The following is an 18,181-nucleotide window of genomic DNA, read 5'->3' on the forward strand; positions in this document are numbered from 1 at the left end:
TTTATGCAGTATAAGTTTTGGTTTTCTTTGTGATCTTGTGATTCTGATGTCTTGTAGAACTGCTCAGCCACTAAAGGGAGTCACGTCAGCAGGACCGGACCTCACCCTGAGTCTGTAGACTGGAGGACGAAGGGCAACTTTGTGACTCCTGTGAAGAATCAGGTGCGTGAGATGCACGAGAAGCTGTCCTGGTTAACGGCAGAGGCAAAACTATAAGCTGATGTTCATGCATAAAGTTTTGGCAGAAAGAGAGCCCAGATTTTTAACTGAAAAATTATTTTTTGTTGTTGTAACAATTACGTGACTTGCAAAGTGACGTCAAGTACTTTGTCTTCTCCAGGTCTGATACCAACTTCATGAAAAGAACTATTGCTTACAGAGGAGTAAAGCATGGAATTCACTTTCTTTACATATCAGAGCACTAAAAATATAAGCTCTTCAAAGAGGAAAATAAAGGGACAATTGGCACAGAATACTTGAGTATTCTTCTTCTGTATTAGTTTCATATTAACAGTGTTGTGTCAGCGTTCCTTTACTGCTTTGCACTGGGTTGCATTATATAAGTAATATAATATAAATATATAAATGTTTGCTATTTATTACGTATTTTTTAATGTTTTATAAATTGTAATTTTGATTTTTACCCTGGGGCCCAAGGAAGACTAGCAAACACTTTGTGGGAGCTAATGGGGATCCTAATAAAGAATAAAGGTACCCTCATACAGTACTGACAAACCAAAGTAGCACCGACGTAGAACAAGAATTTGGTCATGGCACAGCAAGTATTTATTAATATACATGTCAAGCTGTGTTAAAGGCTGACTGATCTCCATATTTTCCTTTCTTAAAGTCAGAGTCTAAGATATTGTGACACATTATTTTCTCTGATTTACAAAGCTTTGCCAGACAACTGTTTTCATTACCACTCAACCTTCAAGTGTAAAATTAGTGGAGTGCACCTTTTACACAAGTACATTTGTACTTGTCTGAGCAGCGTGGTGTTTGTGTTTTCAGGGTAACTGTGGCAGCTGTTGGACCTTCTCTACCACTGGTTGTCTGGAGTCAGTAAATGCCATCGCTACTGGGAAACTAGTATCTCTGGTGAGACCTTAATATGTGTGAACTAATAGACACTGTTTTGAAATATGAAGAGTTCATGTGCAAAAACAGATAACTCCATTTTTGTAGAGTTTCAGAAAACTTTTTTTGTTGTTGTTTGCTTGAGATAATATCAATCAAACTGAAGTTGAGTGGATTAGACGCAGTAGTAATGACATGACAAAAACAGAGATAACATAAGTTGGATATTGTCTCAGGTAGACGATGGAAAAGTAGGTTTTCTGAAAGTTTGTGAAGATTGAGTTATCTGTTTTTGCAAATGAACTCTTTATATACTTGCAGAAGAAATTACTGCTATAAAATTTAGAATGTCTAGTCATTTGCATAATGAAAATCATCACTACTGTATGGTGTTTAAATACATGATGCTGTCTGTTCATCCCTGCTTCAGTCTGAGCAGCAGCTGATAGACTGTGCCAGAAACTTTGACAACTATGGATGCTTGGGGTAAGAATCATACATTTATTATTAGTATTTAGACTACAGCAATAACTTTTGATCAATTAAAAGCTACCTGGTTTGTTACAGTGGGCTCCCCAGCCAGGCTTTTGAGTACATCAAATACAACAAAGGTCTCATGACAGAGGAGGACTATCCCTACAAAGGCCACGTATGATCTTGAGAATAAAGTCTTACTGTATATTAAGTATTAAGAATACATATTTGGAATAAAAGTAAATACGTGTTATCCTTCCTGCTTTAGGATGACACCTGCAGTTTTGTTCCGACGCTTGCAGCTGCTTTTGTTCGAGATGTTGTCAACATAACAGTTGTGAGTCTATGAACATGTGACATTACAATGTGGAAGAAACTGTACATTAGTTATGCTATATGAGTGTTCAGCAATACATTACAGCCTCACAAATCAGTTACAGTTAAACATGTTGTCAGTCACCTGATTTAGGGGAAAAAAACAAGAAGCAGCTCCTTCGTGCTGTTTGGAATTCCCAGTAAAGGTTCATTTGCTCTGGTTATCATGTTACTATGAATGCATTAACTCTGCCTCTTTCCTTGTTAAAAATGTTTGTCCATCTCCAGTATGATGAAAAGGCCATGGTTGAGGCTGTGGCCTCGCTCAACCCCATCACCTTCAGCTTTGACGTCACAGCTGATTTTATGCACTACAAGGAAGGAGTCTACTCCAGGTGAGACATGGACCTCAATAACTTAACACATGCATCTGTATTTATGATTGTCCACAAACTACACTTAGTCAGGCGTGTTCAGAGCAGTTCATCAGGTTGGACTGTACCACTTTTTTTCTGTTCCTTTTGCACTACGGAAAAAATATAATACAATAATGGGATTTCTGCTGTGTAATCCACTAATACAGAAGTTATGTTTTTTGAAAGAGGATTATGGGAATAATGACGCTACCAGCAAAATCTGCAGAAACCAGAATTTTAGCTGATGGCTATTTTAGGAGAATAGAAAAATCTGCTTGTACCCTTATATTTAAAAAAACCCAACATATTTCTGACTTTGTCAGAAGAAAAAAAACTTCCCCTACATCTATGTTGTCAGAATATACTTGCACGTTTGCTGTGATGTCCATATTGGTGTCAACCAGGATAAACTGCCACTAAGTGGAACATGTATATTCATGAGCTGACTACTGCCATAATATGATTTTTTATTGTGTAAACCATTACGAGTGCTTGTGGTTCAGTCTGCTTTCTGTTTCTGTCATAATTGCACTGATGTTGAACTGGTAGAGGCAAATTTTAAGCTTGTGAATGTTTGGATGTAAAAAATGTCTGCATAGATTATTGAAAGAGGCTAGTCGCTCACTATTGATTGAGTGTTGTCTGTTTAGCACCTGGTGTAAGAACACATCAGTCAGCGTGAATCATGCGGTCTTGGCTGTGGGTTATGGGACTGAAGAGAACGGCACGCCGTATTGGATTGTGAAGAACTCTTGGGGCACAGCCTGGGGGAAGGACGGGTAAATATAGTCTGTGTGTATTTCAGTGCTGTGACTTGGTGCTGCTTTCAAGCTTCATTGACAGCTTTCTTTTTTATTCCATCAGATATTTCTTGATTGAGCGGGGAAGAAACATGTGCGGATTGGCTGCATGCTCTTCCTACCCTTTACTTTTAGTGTGAGGAGTAACAAAGAGGGAAAAACTCAGGAAAATGTCACCCAGGGGCCCTGTTAAAGGACTAAACCTGCCTGGACGTGTTCCCTGAAGTGTTTCGTATAGCCTCTGAAGGTCTGAACTGAATTAAAGGGGCCCTTAAAACCATTTCTGGAAGTCCAATTTCTCAACAGCATCCTCTTGTACAAATTTCAAGCCAAATACAAGAAGAAGGAGGTGTGTCAAGAACTGCCATTTACAAAATAAATGAAGGGACATGAGCTTCACTTCAGTACAATCACAAAGAGATGCTTTCCGACTGCATTCTTGGACATTTCGATACGGTGCATTGCACTTAAGTTCTAAGTCATGGCCTGTTAAACACGTAGAAGCAAACATGACAGAGAGTGTGACCTAAACAGGCTGTCTGTCATGATGACGCAGCTTATGTTCCATGCATCAGAGCAAAACACCATTTTCCATTCATTCTGGCTAATAAAAATAAATCAGATTTCCTCAGTGCAGCCAGGGATTACTCATGTGCATCTGGGGAGCAACTGGGGATGGTGTGGAGCACAGTTGTTTTTCATGTATCTTTTGTACACAATATAAATGTAGTGATGCTCTTTTAGACAGTTATCGATAATAACTGTGCTTGTACATACATTTGAACATCAGTTTGCAGGACTTCAAGAAACAGCATTGAGGAAAACAAGTAAACTCTTATGACATGCCCACTGAAGGGCAGACATCCACTGTATGGGAGCTCATCCATGATTGAATGGCATAATTTTTACTGAGTGGCTCTAGAGAAACAAAAAAATGTCCTGCAAAGTGAAGATGCTTTAATGACCTGCTCAGCTTCAACAAACTCTGCTGATAGACATGCACTTAAGGCTTATTATGGAGTCAGTTGTTTCCATTTTTCTGTGTTATCAATAAACAAATTTCTACCGTATACACTTGGGTCGTTACATTCTTTTTTGGCAGTATGTGTCCGTTAATTGATATTATTTAACTTATTGGCTGATTTCTATGCATCAAAAACCCACAAGATGGCGACATTAAGCTAGCAGGAACTGAGGCTCTCCGTAAACTGTCAATCAATTTTTACGTCGCTCATTGGCTAATAGCAGCAGAGACCCGCCCCATGAAAGTGTTGATGTAAAATCCAACCAATGAACTACCAGTATTCTGTTTCACAACGCAAAGGGGGAGGGGCCAGTTACAAAACATTTCTTCCATGTGGCGCCAATGACTCTGCTCTTCCACCTCACAAACAGTCCAGTTATCTGCTGTGAGGTGCACTTGTCTCACCTTGTAGACTTATCTCGAACAAATATTCTCAATTAATATCGTAAAGGACAACAACATGGCGACACGACGAGCAAAACGTGGAGCTGTTGTTCAGGTAAAGTCTGTTATGGTGGCGTTTTAACTGCGGTTTTCTGGAACCTTCTTCCTGTCTGTGTCAGCTAGTTGCTGAATAGCGTTAAAATGAGCCACTCGAAGGGGGATAAACTGACTTAAAATGAGTTATCAGTAAGTTTAAAATTTTCAGGCACTATTTTAAGGAAACGTGGTGTGAGGTTTGATAACAGTTTGGGAAAGTTGAATGAGCGCTTCCTGTTAAGTTAATTATTGATAATGAACACCTTGAAGGAAATGACTCCTGTGAATCTGGAGGAAACATCCAGACGATCGTCCCGGACTGCTCTGGCACCGAAACGCCTCCAGTACTCTCCTGAAGACAGCACAGCTGAGACGACCCAGAAGAAAAGGGTGAGAGTCTCATGGGGGACGCACAGATGGTGATATTACTCAGCAGGTCGGTTTGTTTTGCATCGTTAATGTGCCCACGTTTTCATGACAGAAAACACAAACCCACGTCGAGGAAATCGTCCAGAATAAAAGACAAATTAAGGATGAAGAGGATGTTGAAAACAGTGATGTGGACCTTGCATCTGTAAGTACAAAAACTCTTTCTTTGAGTGAATGTCGTTGCAACATGTATAAAAATATGTGAAAAGGGACCAATATTCTCAAAACATATACGGTTTGTTAAAATTAAGGTGCTGGGATGTTTCTGCACATTGTCAGTGCTGTATCTTTGTGCAACAGGACGGACATGGAGGCCTTTCTGCCTATGAGCTGGAGCGCCTGGAGAACATCAGACAGAACCAAGCATTTCTCTCCTCGATCAACTTATTCCAGGTGGGTTGACAGATGAGGTAAAACCACATGAGTTGACCTTTTGTCAATAAAACCTGGGACACTGGGTTTTACACATGCATCATATTAAATCTGTTACTATCAGGGCTTTTCTTGGTTTAGAATGGACCTTAAAGGCATGACAGTAAGCATGATAAGATCAAGTACAGTAAAGGCAATGACTTTGTCACTGTCATGGACAGAAATCTCTTGATAAGCAAAAATTGTCTACTGTGCTTAAGCAAATAAAATCCCTATAAAACACCTTCAAACTCACATACATATATATTTGAAATTTTAGTTCTTGTATTATTTTGGTGATTTATCCCTTGAAACTGGTTAAAACCTCTTTGGGAAGTGCCAGAAATTCCTGTATGCAGGAAACCCTCTGATTTTGAATATTTAGTTATAGTTAATATGTAGTTTAAATCCTATTTAATTGAACTGAGAATAGATACAACAAACGATAACATGTACACAAGCAGAAGTCAGAACATTTAACTGGTAAAGCTTTACTGTAATCCACTTAAAAATAGTAAGGCAGCACAAAAAAAGGAACTGTACCAGTGTATTGAGAATGTATGTGTTTATATTTATCCTCATTAGGAGATATAAGATAATTTATTATAATATATATTTTAGGTTATGTTGGTCAGAGTTGTTTGTGTATATTTTGCACATATTGGGATGTATGCATGCACTCAGTTTACCATGGCAAGACATCAATTGTAGTTTTCTTTTCCAAAAGGCAACTGAGGAGTTCAAGAAGCTGACACGACCAAAGCCTTCACAGAGGGGTCTCATGAGGTATGTCTGGCTGCCAAACTGTTACTACTAATCTCAGAGTTATTGTAATACCTAGTGTAGTTTGTAGTGTAGTTTTAGTGTGTTGTTGTTGTTTTTAAAAAAAACATGTTTTCTGTGTCATTCATTGTCCTTCTTCTGTATAACCACCTCTGCACTGGTTTTGAGTTTTAACTTAACAGAGTAATTAATTGACTGGCAAAAGGAAAACATTTTCAGTAGTATCTGTTTTTAAATTCTTAAAAGTGAGTATTGACTTTTTTTTTTCTGTTGAATTTAATTTCATACCAGTGAAAGTTGATTTGTGTAGTTGAGCTTTGATTCACCGTGTTGATGGCTTTTTTCTGTTCGTTTCACTGATTTAAAAAAGTGTCTCTTTGACGTCACTGTAACGTTTAATTTCTGTGGTTGCAGGTCACAAGCTGCTGTAAAACAAGTGCTGCCACCTCGCAAATCCCTGCGTCTCCAAAATAAAGAGGCAGAAGTCTTGACACTTCCTCCTGAACCCAGAGGGAACCTTATCTTTGAACAGGTGCCAACATATAATTGAATAACGTAATGATGCCAGTGCCTCACTTTACACTACTGCTAGGTCTAAGTGTGTCTAGCTGTTCTTCTTGGTGTTCTTTCTTTTTTCTTTTGTTACTTATTTGGTTATTTACTTGGTTTAAAGTCTACTCCAGCTAAGAAGCCTGCTGGTCCTCTGCCCATGGATCCAGTCAACATGGAAGAGGGACATAAGCTGCCTTCACAGCTTCTTAAGCTCTGCTCTGAGGTAGGAGTCATATTTCTGTGGTATCATGTATGCCAGTCTCATGTTGCCAGTATGTGGTTGATACCACACTTTCTTTTCTCCTGATAACAAAGGGTGTTTTCATGGTTTGCCTTTGACAGTTGTGTCACCAGAATAAAAACTTAATATAAAAATATAAAATAATATAAAAATGTAAGGATATTTTGGAGATGCTTTGCCTTGAGATATGCCGTATCTTTGTAGGTGTCATTGTTGTTAAAAAGCACTAAGTAAATCCTAAAATTGCTTCTTCTTCTTTTTTTTCTCTCGCAGGACTCAACAGAAGACAGAAAACTGAAGCTTGATCTCAAAGAGTAAGATTAAAATTTTAGATTTTGATATCAGCCTACAGAAGCTCAGCTACTAAAACGTGACTGCTCCTTCTCTGAGGGTTGCTTTTGACTAATGTGTTGGTGGTCACATTTTTAACAAACAGCTGACAAAGTTTATACAGCTGGACAAAAATCTGCACTGTTGTCTTAACACAGGTACCGATCCGTACTTAAAAACATGAAGATAACGGAAGACAAAGTAGCCAAAGTGGTGAAGGATCGCATCTTCTCTGCAGCCTTCCACCCGTGCACCAGCAGCCTGTTGATGGCCGCAGGAGACAAGTGGGGGAAAGTGGGACTCTGGAAGTTGGTGAGATTTCTTAGCCCCAATTACAAATTAGTGTTTAACCACTAGAGGAAATAAAATGTGCTCAAAACAAACTCATAGGAGCAGGTCTGTATATCTTTGTATCAGCTTCGTAGATCTTACTGGTAAAAATCACAAGTGCTTTTCTCAAAGTTCTCTTCAGGATTTTTGGCTTGTTCCATTTTTAACTTCAGTTTACACTGATCTACTTTATGTTTGTCTTATGTCTTGCCTTGAGCATTTTTTAAAGTTTGCTGTTCACTGGATGTACATAAATGTTGTTGTAAATTTCACAACAGTTTGATTTCATCACATAAACTGTATGTCGGGACCCAGTTCGTTTATTTGTATTGTTTCAGGGTGGTGACTGGGGCGATGATGGTGTGCTGCTCTTTGAGCCCCACACTCGTCCGGTGGGCTGCATGGCCTTCTCCACTGCTCATCCCACCCAGCTGCTGAGCCTCAGCTATGACGGATCTCTGCGCTGCATGGATATAGAGAAGGCTGTTTTTGATGACGTAAGATACCTTTAATTCAATGAAACAACTGATAATTATCTTAGAATTTTATAAACATGTCAGACGACCAGCACATTTGCTCCAAATTTGCACCTTGTCTGGTTGAAATCAATCTGTTTGGACTGTAGTCAATATATACTAAGAGATTTATACATTTTAGGTGTATGATATTGAAGATGGCCTGAAAACTTTTGACTTCATGTCACATGACTGCGTGACGCTAGTGGTTGGGAACTGGTATGGAGAGGTTGCAATCGTTGATCGACGCACCCCAGGGTAAAGTATTATTATTGCCTTAAACTGATAATAGTAGTCATTTATAAAACTTCCAATCGTGTTGAAGAGTAAAGTGTTATGTGAACACACTGAAGTTGTTTAAAAGCATGCTATTTAATTTGTCTTCAGAAATTCCCATGAGTCCCTCCACTCACTGGACCCAAAGGTTTTGCGCTGTGTTAGTGTCCACCCTTTACAGAAGCAGTACTTTGCAGTGGCAGAAAGCAGGTATGGCTGATTTTTAACTTTTCTAGTTTTCGGTTTTGTTTTAGCCCGTCTTTAAGGTGTTATTAAATGGACATTTTGATCTTGTCTGCAGGGTAGTGAGTATTTATGACAGCCGGTGCCTGAAGAAGAAAAAAAGCGAGGCAGTCTCCCAGCTGCACGGCCACTCTTTGAGCATATCCAGCGCTTATTTCTCCCCTATTACCGGGAACAGAGTTCTTACCTCCTGTATGGATGACAACATAAGGTGAAGCCAATACAGCACTTTGGCCAGTTGTTTTGTACTTATTGTAGCTTATTTTTTCAGTCCCAGCTCAATGTTTGCATGAACTTTTTTTTTTTTTTTTAACAGGATATATGACACATCTGCAATGACTACTAAATCTCCCTTGCTGACATCCATCAGGTAAATTGAACTTAAACCTGTAATTAAATTTCGGTTGTCATTTTAAGAACTGGCCAGAGACAATAGATGGAAAGACAGCCTATCATATATACGGCAATTTTTTTTTTTCCATTGACCAATGAGCACTGTCCCTGCCTAATAAAAAGTCCATCAATGGAAAAAATAAAAAGGATCAGTCATTGTTTACAGACGTCATGCTGCCTTAAAAACAGTATAACCTGAACATAATTACGTCTCTTCTCCATCTATGTTTGCAGACATGACATGCACACAGGCCGCTGGTTGACCAAACTATCAGCAGTTTGGGACCCCAAACAGGAAGACTGCTTTGTGGTGGGGAGCATGATGAAGCCCCGGAGGGTGCGGGTGTTCCATGAAAGCGGCCAACCTCAGCATTCCTTCATGGACAACGAGAACCTTAGCACAGTGCTGTCCGTCACTGCTTTCCACCCCACAAGGAATGCCTTGCTGGGCGGCAATGCATCAGGGCGCCTGCACATCTTTTCCAGCTAAAGTAAAGACCAAAGTGTTGGACCAGCTGGCTTCAGCAGGGTAGGAAGAACAAGTAGAAAATTTGGTCATAGTCAGGGTGTGCAACCCCAACAATGCAGAGGGAGTCTTCACTTTTGTCACCACTTTACAAGAGTGACAATATAGTCCCTTGCTTTCTTCCAGTCACTTTCTCCATAGAACATTTCGCTCAGTAACATTCCTATAGTGTATTAAAATAACGTGTCTCAAGTCACTAGTCATGTTCATAGAGATGTTGCACTTAGAGTTACAGTACAAACATTCAATATGCTGTGAGGTAACACAGTATCGGTAACAAAGCAGCAGAATTGTCTTCACTTGCCACAGAAACCCCTGCACTTATTCCTACTTTGGGTAGGTAGTGTCAGAGTGTAGGTGTATTTTACTGTCCAGCTGTGAAAAAATGTTCACACCTTTTTGTATTTTTTTTTTCATGTTTTCCTCTTTTACAATATTGCATCAGTGTGTTCTGGCTGTATTTGTATGTCAAAGTCTGGCCATTCTCCGGTTCATAGTTACATTCCTTCCTCATTCTGGTGTTATGTTGTTTACTTAGTTGCTGACACATGATTGACTGATGAGATCTTTGCATTCATGAGCGCCAGTACCTACTAAAGTACTGTAATCTTGTGAAATTTAAGCACAAATGCAAAACATAACTGACCCTAAGTCTACAATTTGTGGCTATGTTGGTATCAGCTTTGCACAAAAGGACACTGCACTCTTCCATTCTGTGCTTTTTAAGCTGTTTACATGACTGAGTGAGTTGAACCAACATCTGGACTTAAGGATGATTCTGTGTTTTGAAGCCACTCCTGTGCAAATTTGAGTTTGTTGTCTTGCTGCAAATGAGTTTTCTTGCAGATGGCACCAGATAGTCCTGAGATTTGCCTGTTTTTTTTTTTTTCTGTTTTTTTCCACTGCATTCCTTTTACTGTGTCTCTACATGCTGTCAGGCGAGTTGCAAAGAATCACAATGCAGCTACTGCCAGCCTTCATGTTGTTTCCTCTCATGTGCAGTGCCTGTACAGTGGCCAAAAAAGCTCAGCTCTGATCCAGCTTTGGCAGATTTAGGGATCTGCTTTATTTGTTCTTCCTGCCTTACTTTACTCTTCTGGGGCATTAAGTGCCTTGAAAGCCTTGATCTTGACATTCCCTGGTTCAAACTTTTCAGTTCCCTTGTATTGGATTTGTCATGTTTGCTATGTTGCCATTTCTTTTACCAGGATACTGACTGTGGTTACTGGACAACTGAGACAGAGGTGAATGTAATGTTACTAATTGATCAACTTATGTGGTTTTGTATCAGCTACTTTATTTTATGCGTCACCATAATTTAGGTCAGTGTGTGCAGACTTCTCAGTTTGAGATGAGAAGTTTTCTGTTAATTTTTCCAAAACAGTACTAATTAAATCCCATGCTGTTCATAGTAAGTTAAACTGCAAGGATTTGAAAATGTTCTCCAAATGTCATGTAGAACCCAGGCAATTTCTACAGTATGTTTAGTTTGTGTTGTTTGTGGCACAGTGGAAAGGCCGAGGTGTTTGGGTTGGGAAAAGTGCCCGTTGAAAAGTTGTGTTCATTTTTATTTTTTTATTAGTATTGTTTTGTTTTTGTGCCTACTGAAGCAAACAGAATAAATAGATATTTTAATATTAAACATTCTGAGTGTGAATGGTGTTCATCTCAGCAGCAGTAGTGTCGCAGTCACCTGAAGATGGCAGTAGTGTCACATAAAAGAATCGCAAGTGTTAGGATTGACTACACTAAAAAAAAAAAAGGATTTTGATTTCACTTTTGACTGTTTTATTAAGCTTAATACCCTTGTTTGCTTCTTCTGTGAATCCATAATTGAATTTGTAGCCAGACTAGCTGCCACATGTCAAGAATAGATAATATTTATTCGTAAATAGATTACACCAGTCTTCAGTCAGTGATTGGAATTAAGCAGTCTTGTTTGGAGGTAATAAATGCAGAACACATGCTTACAGAGACATTTCCATGTGCAGGGCCATGGTACAGGAAGGAAGCTTACAGTAAGACCATGTCTGAGGCCTTATTCCTGTTTACATGATTCAGTTAAATGAAAACAAGAGTTGCCTGTCAGTGGAACTGTCACCTCTCTTTGTCACTTTGCCAGTTCAAGTCATCTGAAACAGATTTAGGCAATTAAAAATAACATCAGTGTATTGAACTGCATTGCACAAAGAAAGGTTCAGGTAGTTGAAAATGCTACTTCTGCTGTTTTAAATTGGCGAAAAAAATAGATCTGTTCCACTTCAATTGTCATGAAACTTGGGTGTACTGTCAGAGGTGTTCAGTTCTTTTACACAGACTTTGACAAGAAAACTTTCATCTAATCAGTTTCTATAAAATCAGTCAAGCAAACAAGAATTACAGGAACTTTTTCTGACAATAGATATTCTGGAGAAGTTTCTTTGTACCACAGAGCATTATCTAGCATTGTGGGTAGTCAGGAACAGTGGCCACGGCTCCTCTCACACATGCATCTACAGGCTGATCTACCTTCCGAGAGGATTTAAAAGACAATTTGTACGTCTAGGAGACACAGACGGACATTAGTTTGCAGTTCATGGTGGTTAATATTCATTACATAATCTGTAATGTTTATTGCTCAGATTATGTTGTAATTTTTTTTTTCATACACATTAACAGAAAAGTAGCTAAAAAAAAAAAAAGCAAAATCTCTGCCTTGACTGGCCGTTTTTTTTCCCCCCATACATGATCAAACATGATCACAACCAAACCAAACATCAATCAAAAACCCCTGAGCACCATCTGAATTAAAGCAAAAATATAAGTAAATTATCAAGTCTGAAAGCCAACCCCGAAACATGAGTGCTTTTGTTTATTAAATATAAATATATCAGTCAATATTTCAGTTACTCATCCAACTTCAAACTAAAACAAAAACAAACCAAAACTGAGGGTTAGTAATACTTGTGTTGATTTTTATCATGTGCAAAGATAAAACTGGCGTTTAAAGCTGGATATTTAACACTACAGGGACTGTCGAAGTGATGCATTTTGCGTTGACTTCCAACCTGTGGATTTCTTTTATTGTAGGAAAGATTTGAATATGAATACAGTAACTTTTCAAACTATTTATAGGCACCTGCGTAACCTAAATCCATCAGCCAATCACCATCCTAAACCATTCCTCCCTTTGCATAAATAATACATCCATTCGTTTAGATATAGTGTTGTATAATCGCTGCGTACAGCACATACATGTACATATAACCTAAACAACCGCCTTTAGGCTTGAAGAGAGGACAAATACTTAACCGTCAAAACTGACTTTATGGTTTGAAATAACTCTGTTGCTCTGGGCTGTAAAGACACACTGTAGGCTAACCTGTGAAATATCATAATAAGGCTGGAGAAGGACAGCAGACTGTTAGTTTCCATCTGTTGACGCAGACAGACGTATGAGACAACAGAGGTTTCTTTGGTAGGCGTGATGATGAAGATTGCAGTAGGACGTAAACATGACTTATCTTAGGCTCTCCTGTAAGTGAGTGCAGGGCTGAAATCCGTATATTCACTGTAAAAACAAAGATGCTTCAAGTACATTAAAAGTCACTGTGAGGAAATCTCAATGTGTTACCAAGACAGCAGTTTGTACAAAAATGGAAACATGATCTAAATAGCCTTTACAGAGAAATGCAGAAATTCGAACACAGCAGGGCTAAATAAAGTTAAATGACCTTCACTCAACATGGGCTCTTGAACTAAAACCAAACTCTTAACTATATACTGAGGGGAAAATAACACTAATGCTGCACTTTACAAAGGAAAAACAAGGTCAAATTTCCCTTCACGGAAAGGTCTGTGGTTGTTTTTATATTAACAGTATTGCACATCAAGATGAACTCCTTCTACAGATTGTTGGGAGTCAAAGATCTAACCAAACACTTGTCTATTACTACAGTGCTAGCTCACATAGTCCCATCACCTTTACATCTACTGTAAAAGTAACTACGGCAAAGTGACAACTGTTCCTCACACACAGAAGTTGATTGTAGTTATTAGCGTTATTTGGCTGCTATTTAATTAAAAATGAAACCTATAACCTCCATTACTTACTTATATCCTTACGAAGGCTTAATTTATAGTCGTCGGACGGTAAAACTTTGTTAGTCCTCTAGTGTCTGGACAAAAAAAAAAAAAAAAAAAAAATGGCCATGTGAGCACACTTAACAGATGTCTGACCACGAACAATGTCACACTTACTACAAAAATATTCATTCGAGCCTGCTGACAGGGCAGCACCCACATCACAGCTGTTTCAAATAGCTACTGCAGCTAAGTTTTAGTTTAAATTCCGTACGCGAGATGTGGCGTTTGTGTAGCACATCTGGAGAATTCAGGAAGGTGTGTAAAGTGTATTTGTATCTGCCTAAGAATTGTATAAAACGAGCGATAACATTCCAGACTCAGAACTCATCTACATTCAATAAGTGCTGCTTATTTTTCCATTTCACACTTTCTCTAACTAACCCCCCCCCTTGACACTGGTCCATCTCAAAACAGCGACCACGGCGACTTCTAATTATCGTGAACGTTGTTGCCGTCGACGTACAACTTGACGAGCTAGACTGGCCCCCATCTTTTCTTCTCTCAAAACTTTACTCAAACTTTCAGGTCTTGCAACGCGCACCCCAACACTTCAGGTCGTTCCGTCTTACAGTAATGTTACAACATATAAATTAATACAAAAATAAAGGCAACTATTATCTGTGGTTGAATAAGTGAGTGTCTGTCAGACCTGGTTCAGCGTTTAAATTAAACCCTGTCACCGTGACTTTGTGTAAAAATAAAATACCTTGAGATGACCTGAATTTCTAAAGTAAAATGTGATTTCCTTTCCTCGTAGTGATGGTCAAACATAATAAACAAGGCTCTTCAGGGGACGGTCCGTGGCTTGTGACAGAACCTCCTTCCTGGGAGAAGCTCGTATTAGGAACAGGGCTGTCATCTTTTTTTCCTTTTCCCTCCTCATTTCCTGACCTGTTTGTTGTACGTGTCCCATTTCCATCAGCGGAAGCCTGTGTTGAGTCATTTAGTCTCTTCTTCAGTTTTTCACTTGGCCTCACTTACTGACGAGGAAACCTCCCATCCATCGTAACTTACAGGCAAACCAGCGCCGCAGAGGGCAGAAGTATTCAAAGTGGAACTGCTGGAATTCGGGCGTCTTGCGGATGTCTCTCAGGAAGGCAATGTCCAGGTCTGATTCTGTCAGCATGATGAGGAGCAGCAGCAGGGCGAACAGCAGTCCGATGGTGACCAGGAACAGACGCAACACGCTCAGGATGAACTTGTTGAGCTCCTCTACGTCGCTGGGTGGTGACGGCCGGCTCCGGACCATACGCAATGCTCTCCTGCCAGGCCCAAACTCAGCCGCCTGCCCCTCCTTCGACGTCCCCGCCTCTGAATCCTTCTCCTCGTCGATGCTGCAGGGAGCGCCGTTGAGGTGACGGGCCAAAGGTTCCATCCCGTGTTCTGCCACTGGTGTAGGCAGCACGCTGTCTGAGGGGCTGTAGGCCTCGTCGGAGATGACTGCTGACGTGCTCGCCTCGCTGCCATCCACCATCTGGCCTCGAGAAGACATGAAGGAGTCGCCATGGGAGACGGAGCGCACAGGCGTCGAGTGGGCACTGTCTCGAAGAGACTCCAACCCTGAAAACACACAGCAGAGGACGGCGGTTCATCAGGAAGATGCATTATTCAGTAACTGGGAGGTATCATGGGGCTCCCTGCTGCATTTAAAGAGAGATCCTGACATGACTTCATGTTTTGTAACTTTCATCTCAGAAGGGAAAAAAGTTTGGTTTTGAACTACAAAAAAAAAATCTGGTAACATTTTAAAAAATAAAAAGTATTTTGTGTAAACACTGTGATAAACACAATCCAGGCTCAGTCTCTTCACTCCCACACAGGTACAGTACCTGGAACGCAGACCAAACTGTACTAAAGTGTTATCACGTTGATGCAGTCTCTGCACAGACTGCTGTTCACTAAAAATAAACTGCAAATGGCATTCAAAAATCATCCAATAGTTAGTTTTTATTGATCACTCATACAAAGTGCGGTGAAGAGAAAACTTTGAAACCCAATTAATCAGGAAAAAATACACATGTACCTGAAAAAGTCTGTAGAAGCAGATGAAGCTGCTCTAACTGGGTTTAAAGTACAGACTAGCTTTATATATTGTAACATCCTGCACATTGAGATTTAGTGTCAGTAAACCATGAAAAAAAATCTCTTGAAATGTTTGGTTTTTCTCTATTATTGCAATTCACAGCATTATTATTCACAATACTAATAATTTTCTATTCTATTTTCTGTTCTGCAAACAGAAATGAAGACAGTTCTTATTAAAAGTAACTACCGAGTTGTTTGCACACACTGATGTGGTAACAATGGAAGTAACAGCTGCATAGTTTTGTGATGAAAAATGACAAATGTAGTTGGCATAAGCACAATTTTTAATGTATGACCAGTTAGTGATTCCTAAGATTATTGCTTACCATCAGCCTTGTAGCGAGTTGCAGTATACATCAAATAGAAGACTTAAGATGCTCATCATGTCTGCTAGTCACTGATGCAAATCTAAGTATATAAAATGTGTCCCTTAAAGCCCTTAATAGAGGAAGTCTGAAGGGAAATTATGTTCATCAGTTCATCATTAATTAGTTCTGAAGCTAAAATTCCCTCAGCCTCTTTCGCGCCTTGCATTGAGGGCTGCCAGTATATTCAGGTACACTGAGCTCTGCTGAACCGTGCCCACATTTCTGATTCTCACACAAACAGAAGGGAAGTCTGATCTGTTTTTGACAGCGAGCTGTGCTAACTGATCCCCTCCTCCCATCATGCAGTCATGCCTGAACGAAACACTTCCAAGTGGCAAATGTAACCCTAAATAAACATGAAACACAAGAACACACTCTCTAAGAACTCAGCTCAGGCATTACTGTTTCATAGCTGACTTTAAAACTTTGATAACCAGCAGACTTCAACGTCTTCCCACAATGATGTGATGTTTATTTGAGTTTTGATATCAGAGAATCATGCACGTATTTCTTCGTCCAGCTTGAAAACTGTCTTCTCTATTCAAGTGTGGTGTCCACTGTACCACCAAAAATCCAGCACTCCATAATCCCATACGACAAAACCAGCCTTGGGTTTTACCTGCACGGCCAGCTGGTGGGCTGCAGCCATGGAAGTGAGGAGGGACAGCTAGCCTGGAAGGAGTCCTGGAGCTTTGTCCAGACCCAGGACTGGAACCTGAGGTGGAAGATCCCCCAGGGAGGGCAGGGAAGAGCGGTAGGACCCCCAGAGCCTTACCCAAGAGCCTGGGTCCCAGAGACAGCACACGCACCTTGACATCCCGGTAGCAATGGTTGATCATACGCAGGTGAACGTTCACCTTGGTCTGGATCCGGATCAGACACTTCACCATGATTCAGCAACAGCAAAATACACCCGTTTAACCTTGGCCTTACACACACTTTTCCTGTTCTTCTTGTTCTTTTTTTTTTTTCTTCTTCAAACTCCGCTTTCTTCCGACTTTCTTCGTTCTGTCTCCCTGCTGTTTGTCTTTGTCTCCGACTGCGGCTGGCTTGCTAAGCAGCAATCCCGTCTCCGCAAGCGAGCTCCCACACGCTGGCAGTCGGGCTGACAGCCGTAGATGAACAGAAAGACAGTCAGAGAGTGAAAGACAAGGCCTGGGAATGTGGTCCACTTGTGTCACAGTTCACCTCAACCCTCCCCTGCTGAGGACTGTGACACACACAGCATGGCCTCTGACAGCAGGAGCTATTTTCAGGCAGAGATATTATTACCAGTGGAAATACCAGCGGAGACAGAGCAACAGGACAAAACACAGGGGGTTTGTTTCACTGTTGCCACACCAGGGTGCCATGTCAGAGTCTGATCTTTGTTTCTGTGACAAGAGGGAGGCCAGTTTGACAAAAGACTGTTTTGTTGTTGTTGTTGTCGTGGTTGGAGTTGTGAACAGACTGCGCTATAAGTTTATTAGTTTGATCGAGGCAGATCAACTCGGAGCAAACTTACTCTCAGTGGCAGCATTGGCAAAAGGTTAATAGCCTGTTGGAGGAAACAGGGGACAGTAAGTGCCCTTTATAAACTGACAGGATGACTTTCTCATGTCAAAATAATGCCCGAGGCCAGCGGCTGATGGGCGCTCTTCACTGTGAGTGTGTGTCTTCCAGAGAACAGACATCCGAGAGAGAAAGAGCGAAATATCACACAAATACAGAGAGAGTGACTGACACTTAGAAGTGGGGGGCTGTTGACATGAAAAGGCACTTACTGAAGGCTGCCTTTTTCATACAGTACGTGTGCAAGTGTATTAAAAATGCGTGAGAGCATTAAAAAACAAAAAGGACCCCAGAAATCTGGTGATGTGTGATCCATGGCAGACATACAGTGATTTCTAAGCCCAGGGCAGTGATACACAGGACTGTACTGATATGTGTGTGTATGTGATGTCGTGGCTCAGCTAATCTAAAAAATGTAAACTATGATTTGATTT

The 18,181-nt window shown here is 40.3% G+C and overlaps 3 protein-coding genes across 4 annotated transcripts in view; 2 read left to right on the plus strand and 1 right to left on the minus strand.

Annotated features, from left to right (window-relative positions):
- Positions 1-57: 57 nt before the first annotated feature.
- On the plus strand, positions 58-4,155 carry LOC103354964 (pro-cathepsin H-like; the record flags this gene model as incomplete). Its single annotated transcript, XM_008278586.1, has 8 exons — positions 58-162; positions 1,015-1,101; positions 1,511-1,566; positions 1,648-1,729; positions 1,823-1,891; positions 2,158-2,264; positions 2,936-3,064; positions 3,150-4,155. Coding segments are annotated over 8 exons (711 nt in total), but the record flags the coding sequence as incomplete, so codon positions are not given.
- A 304-nt stretch (positions 4,156-4,459) lies between these two features.
- On the plus strand, positions 4,460-10,075 carry wdr76 (WD repeat domain 76). Its single transcript, XM_008278553.1, has 15 exons — positions 4,460-4,608; positions 4,860-4,979; positions 5,071-5,163; positions 5,319-5,411; positions 6,157-6,215; positions 6,627-6,744; positions 6,886-6,987; positions 7,279-7,319; positions 7,494-7,647; positions 8,004-8,162; positions 8,323-8,438; positions 8,568-8,666; positions 8,758-8,910; positions 9,016-9,069; positions 9,327-10,075. The coding sequence occupies exons 1-15, from the start codon at positions 4,570-4,572 to the stop codon at positions 9,580-9,582; spliced, it is 1,656 nt and encodes a 551-aa protein (XP_008276775.1). The 5' UTR covers positions 4,460-4,569; the 3' UTR covers positions 9,583-10,075.
- Positions 10,076-11,389: 1,314 nt separating this feature from the next.
- LOC103354945 (FERM domain-containing protein 5-like) overlaps positions 11,390-18,181 on the minus strand; it is an 82,622-nt gene continuing 75,830 nt past the window's right edge. For both annotated transcript variants that reach the window (XM_008278554.1, XM_008278555.1), the window contains one exon: positions 11,390-15,303. In XM_008278554.1, the coding sequence (XP_008276776.1) occupies positions 14,717-15,303 (587 nt within the window). In that variant the 3' untranslated portion in view covers positions 11,390-14,716. The remainder of the gene's footprint in view (positions 15,304-18,181) is intronic.

This window comes from Stegastes partitus, unplaced genomic scaffold (genome assembly GCF_000690725.1).
Source record: "Stegastes partitus isolate 25-593 unplaced genomic scaffold, Stegastes_partitus-1.0.2 Scaffold127, whole genome shotgun sequence".
NCBI classification, from domain to species: domain Eukaryota; kingdom Metazoa; phylum Chordata; class Actinopteri; family Pomacentridae; genus Stegastes; species Stegastes partitus.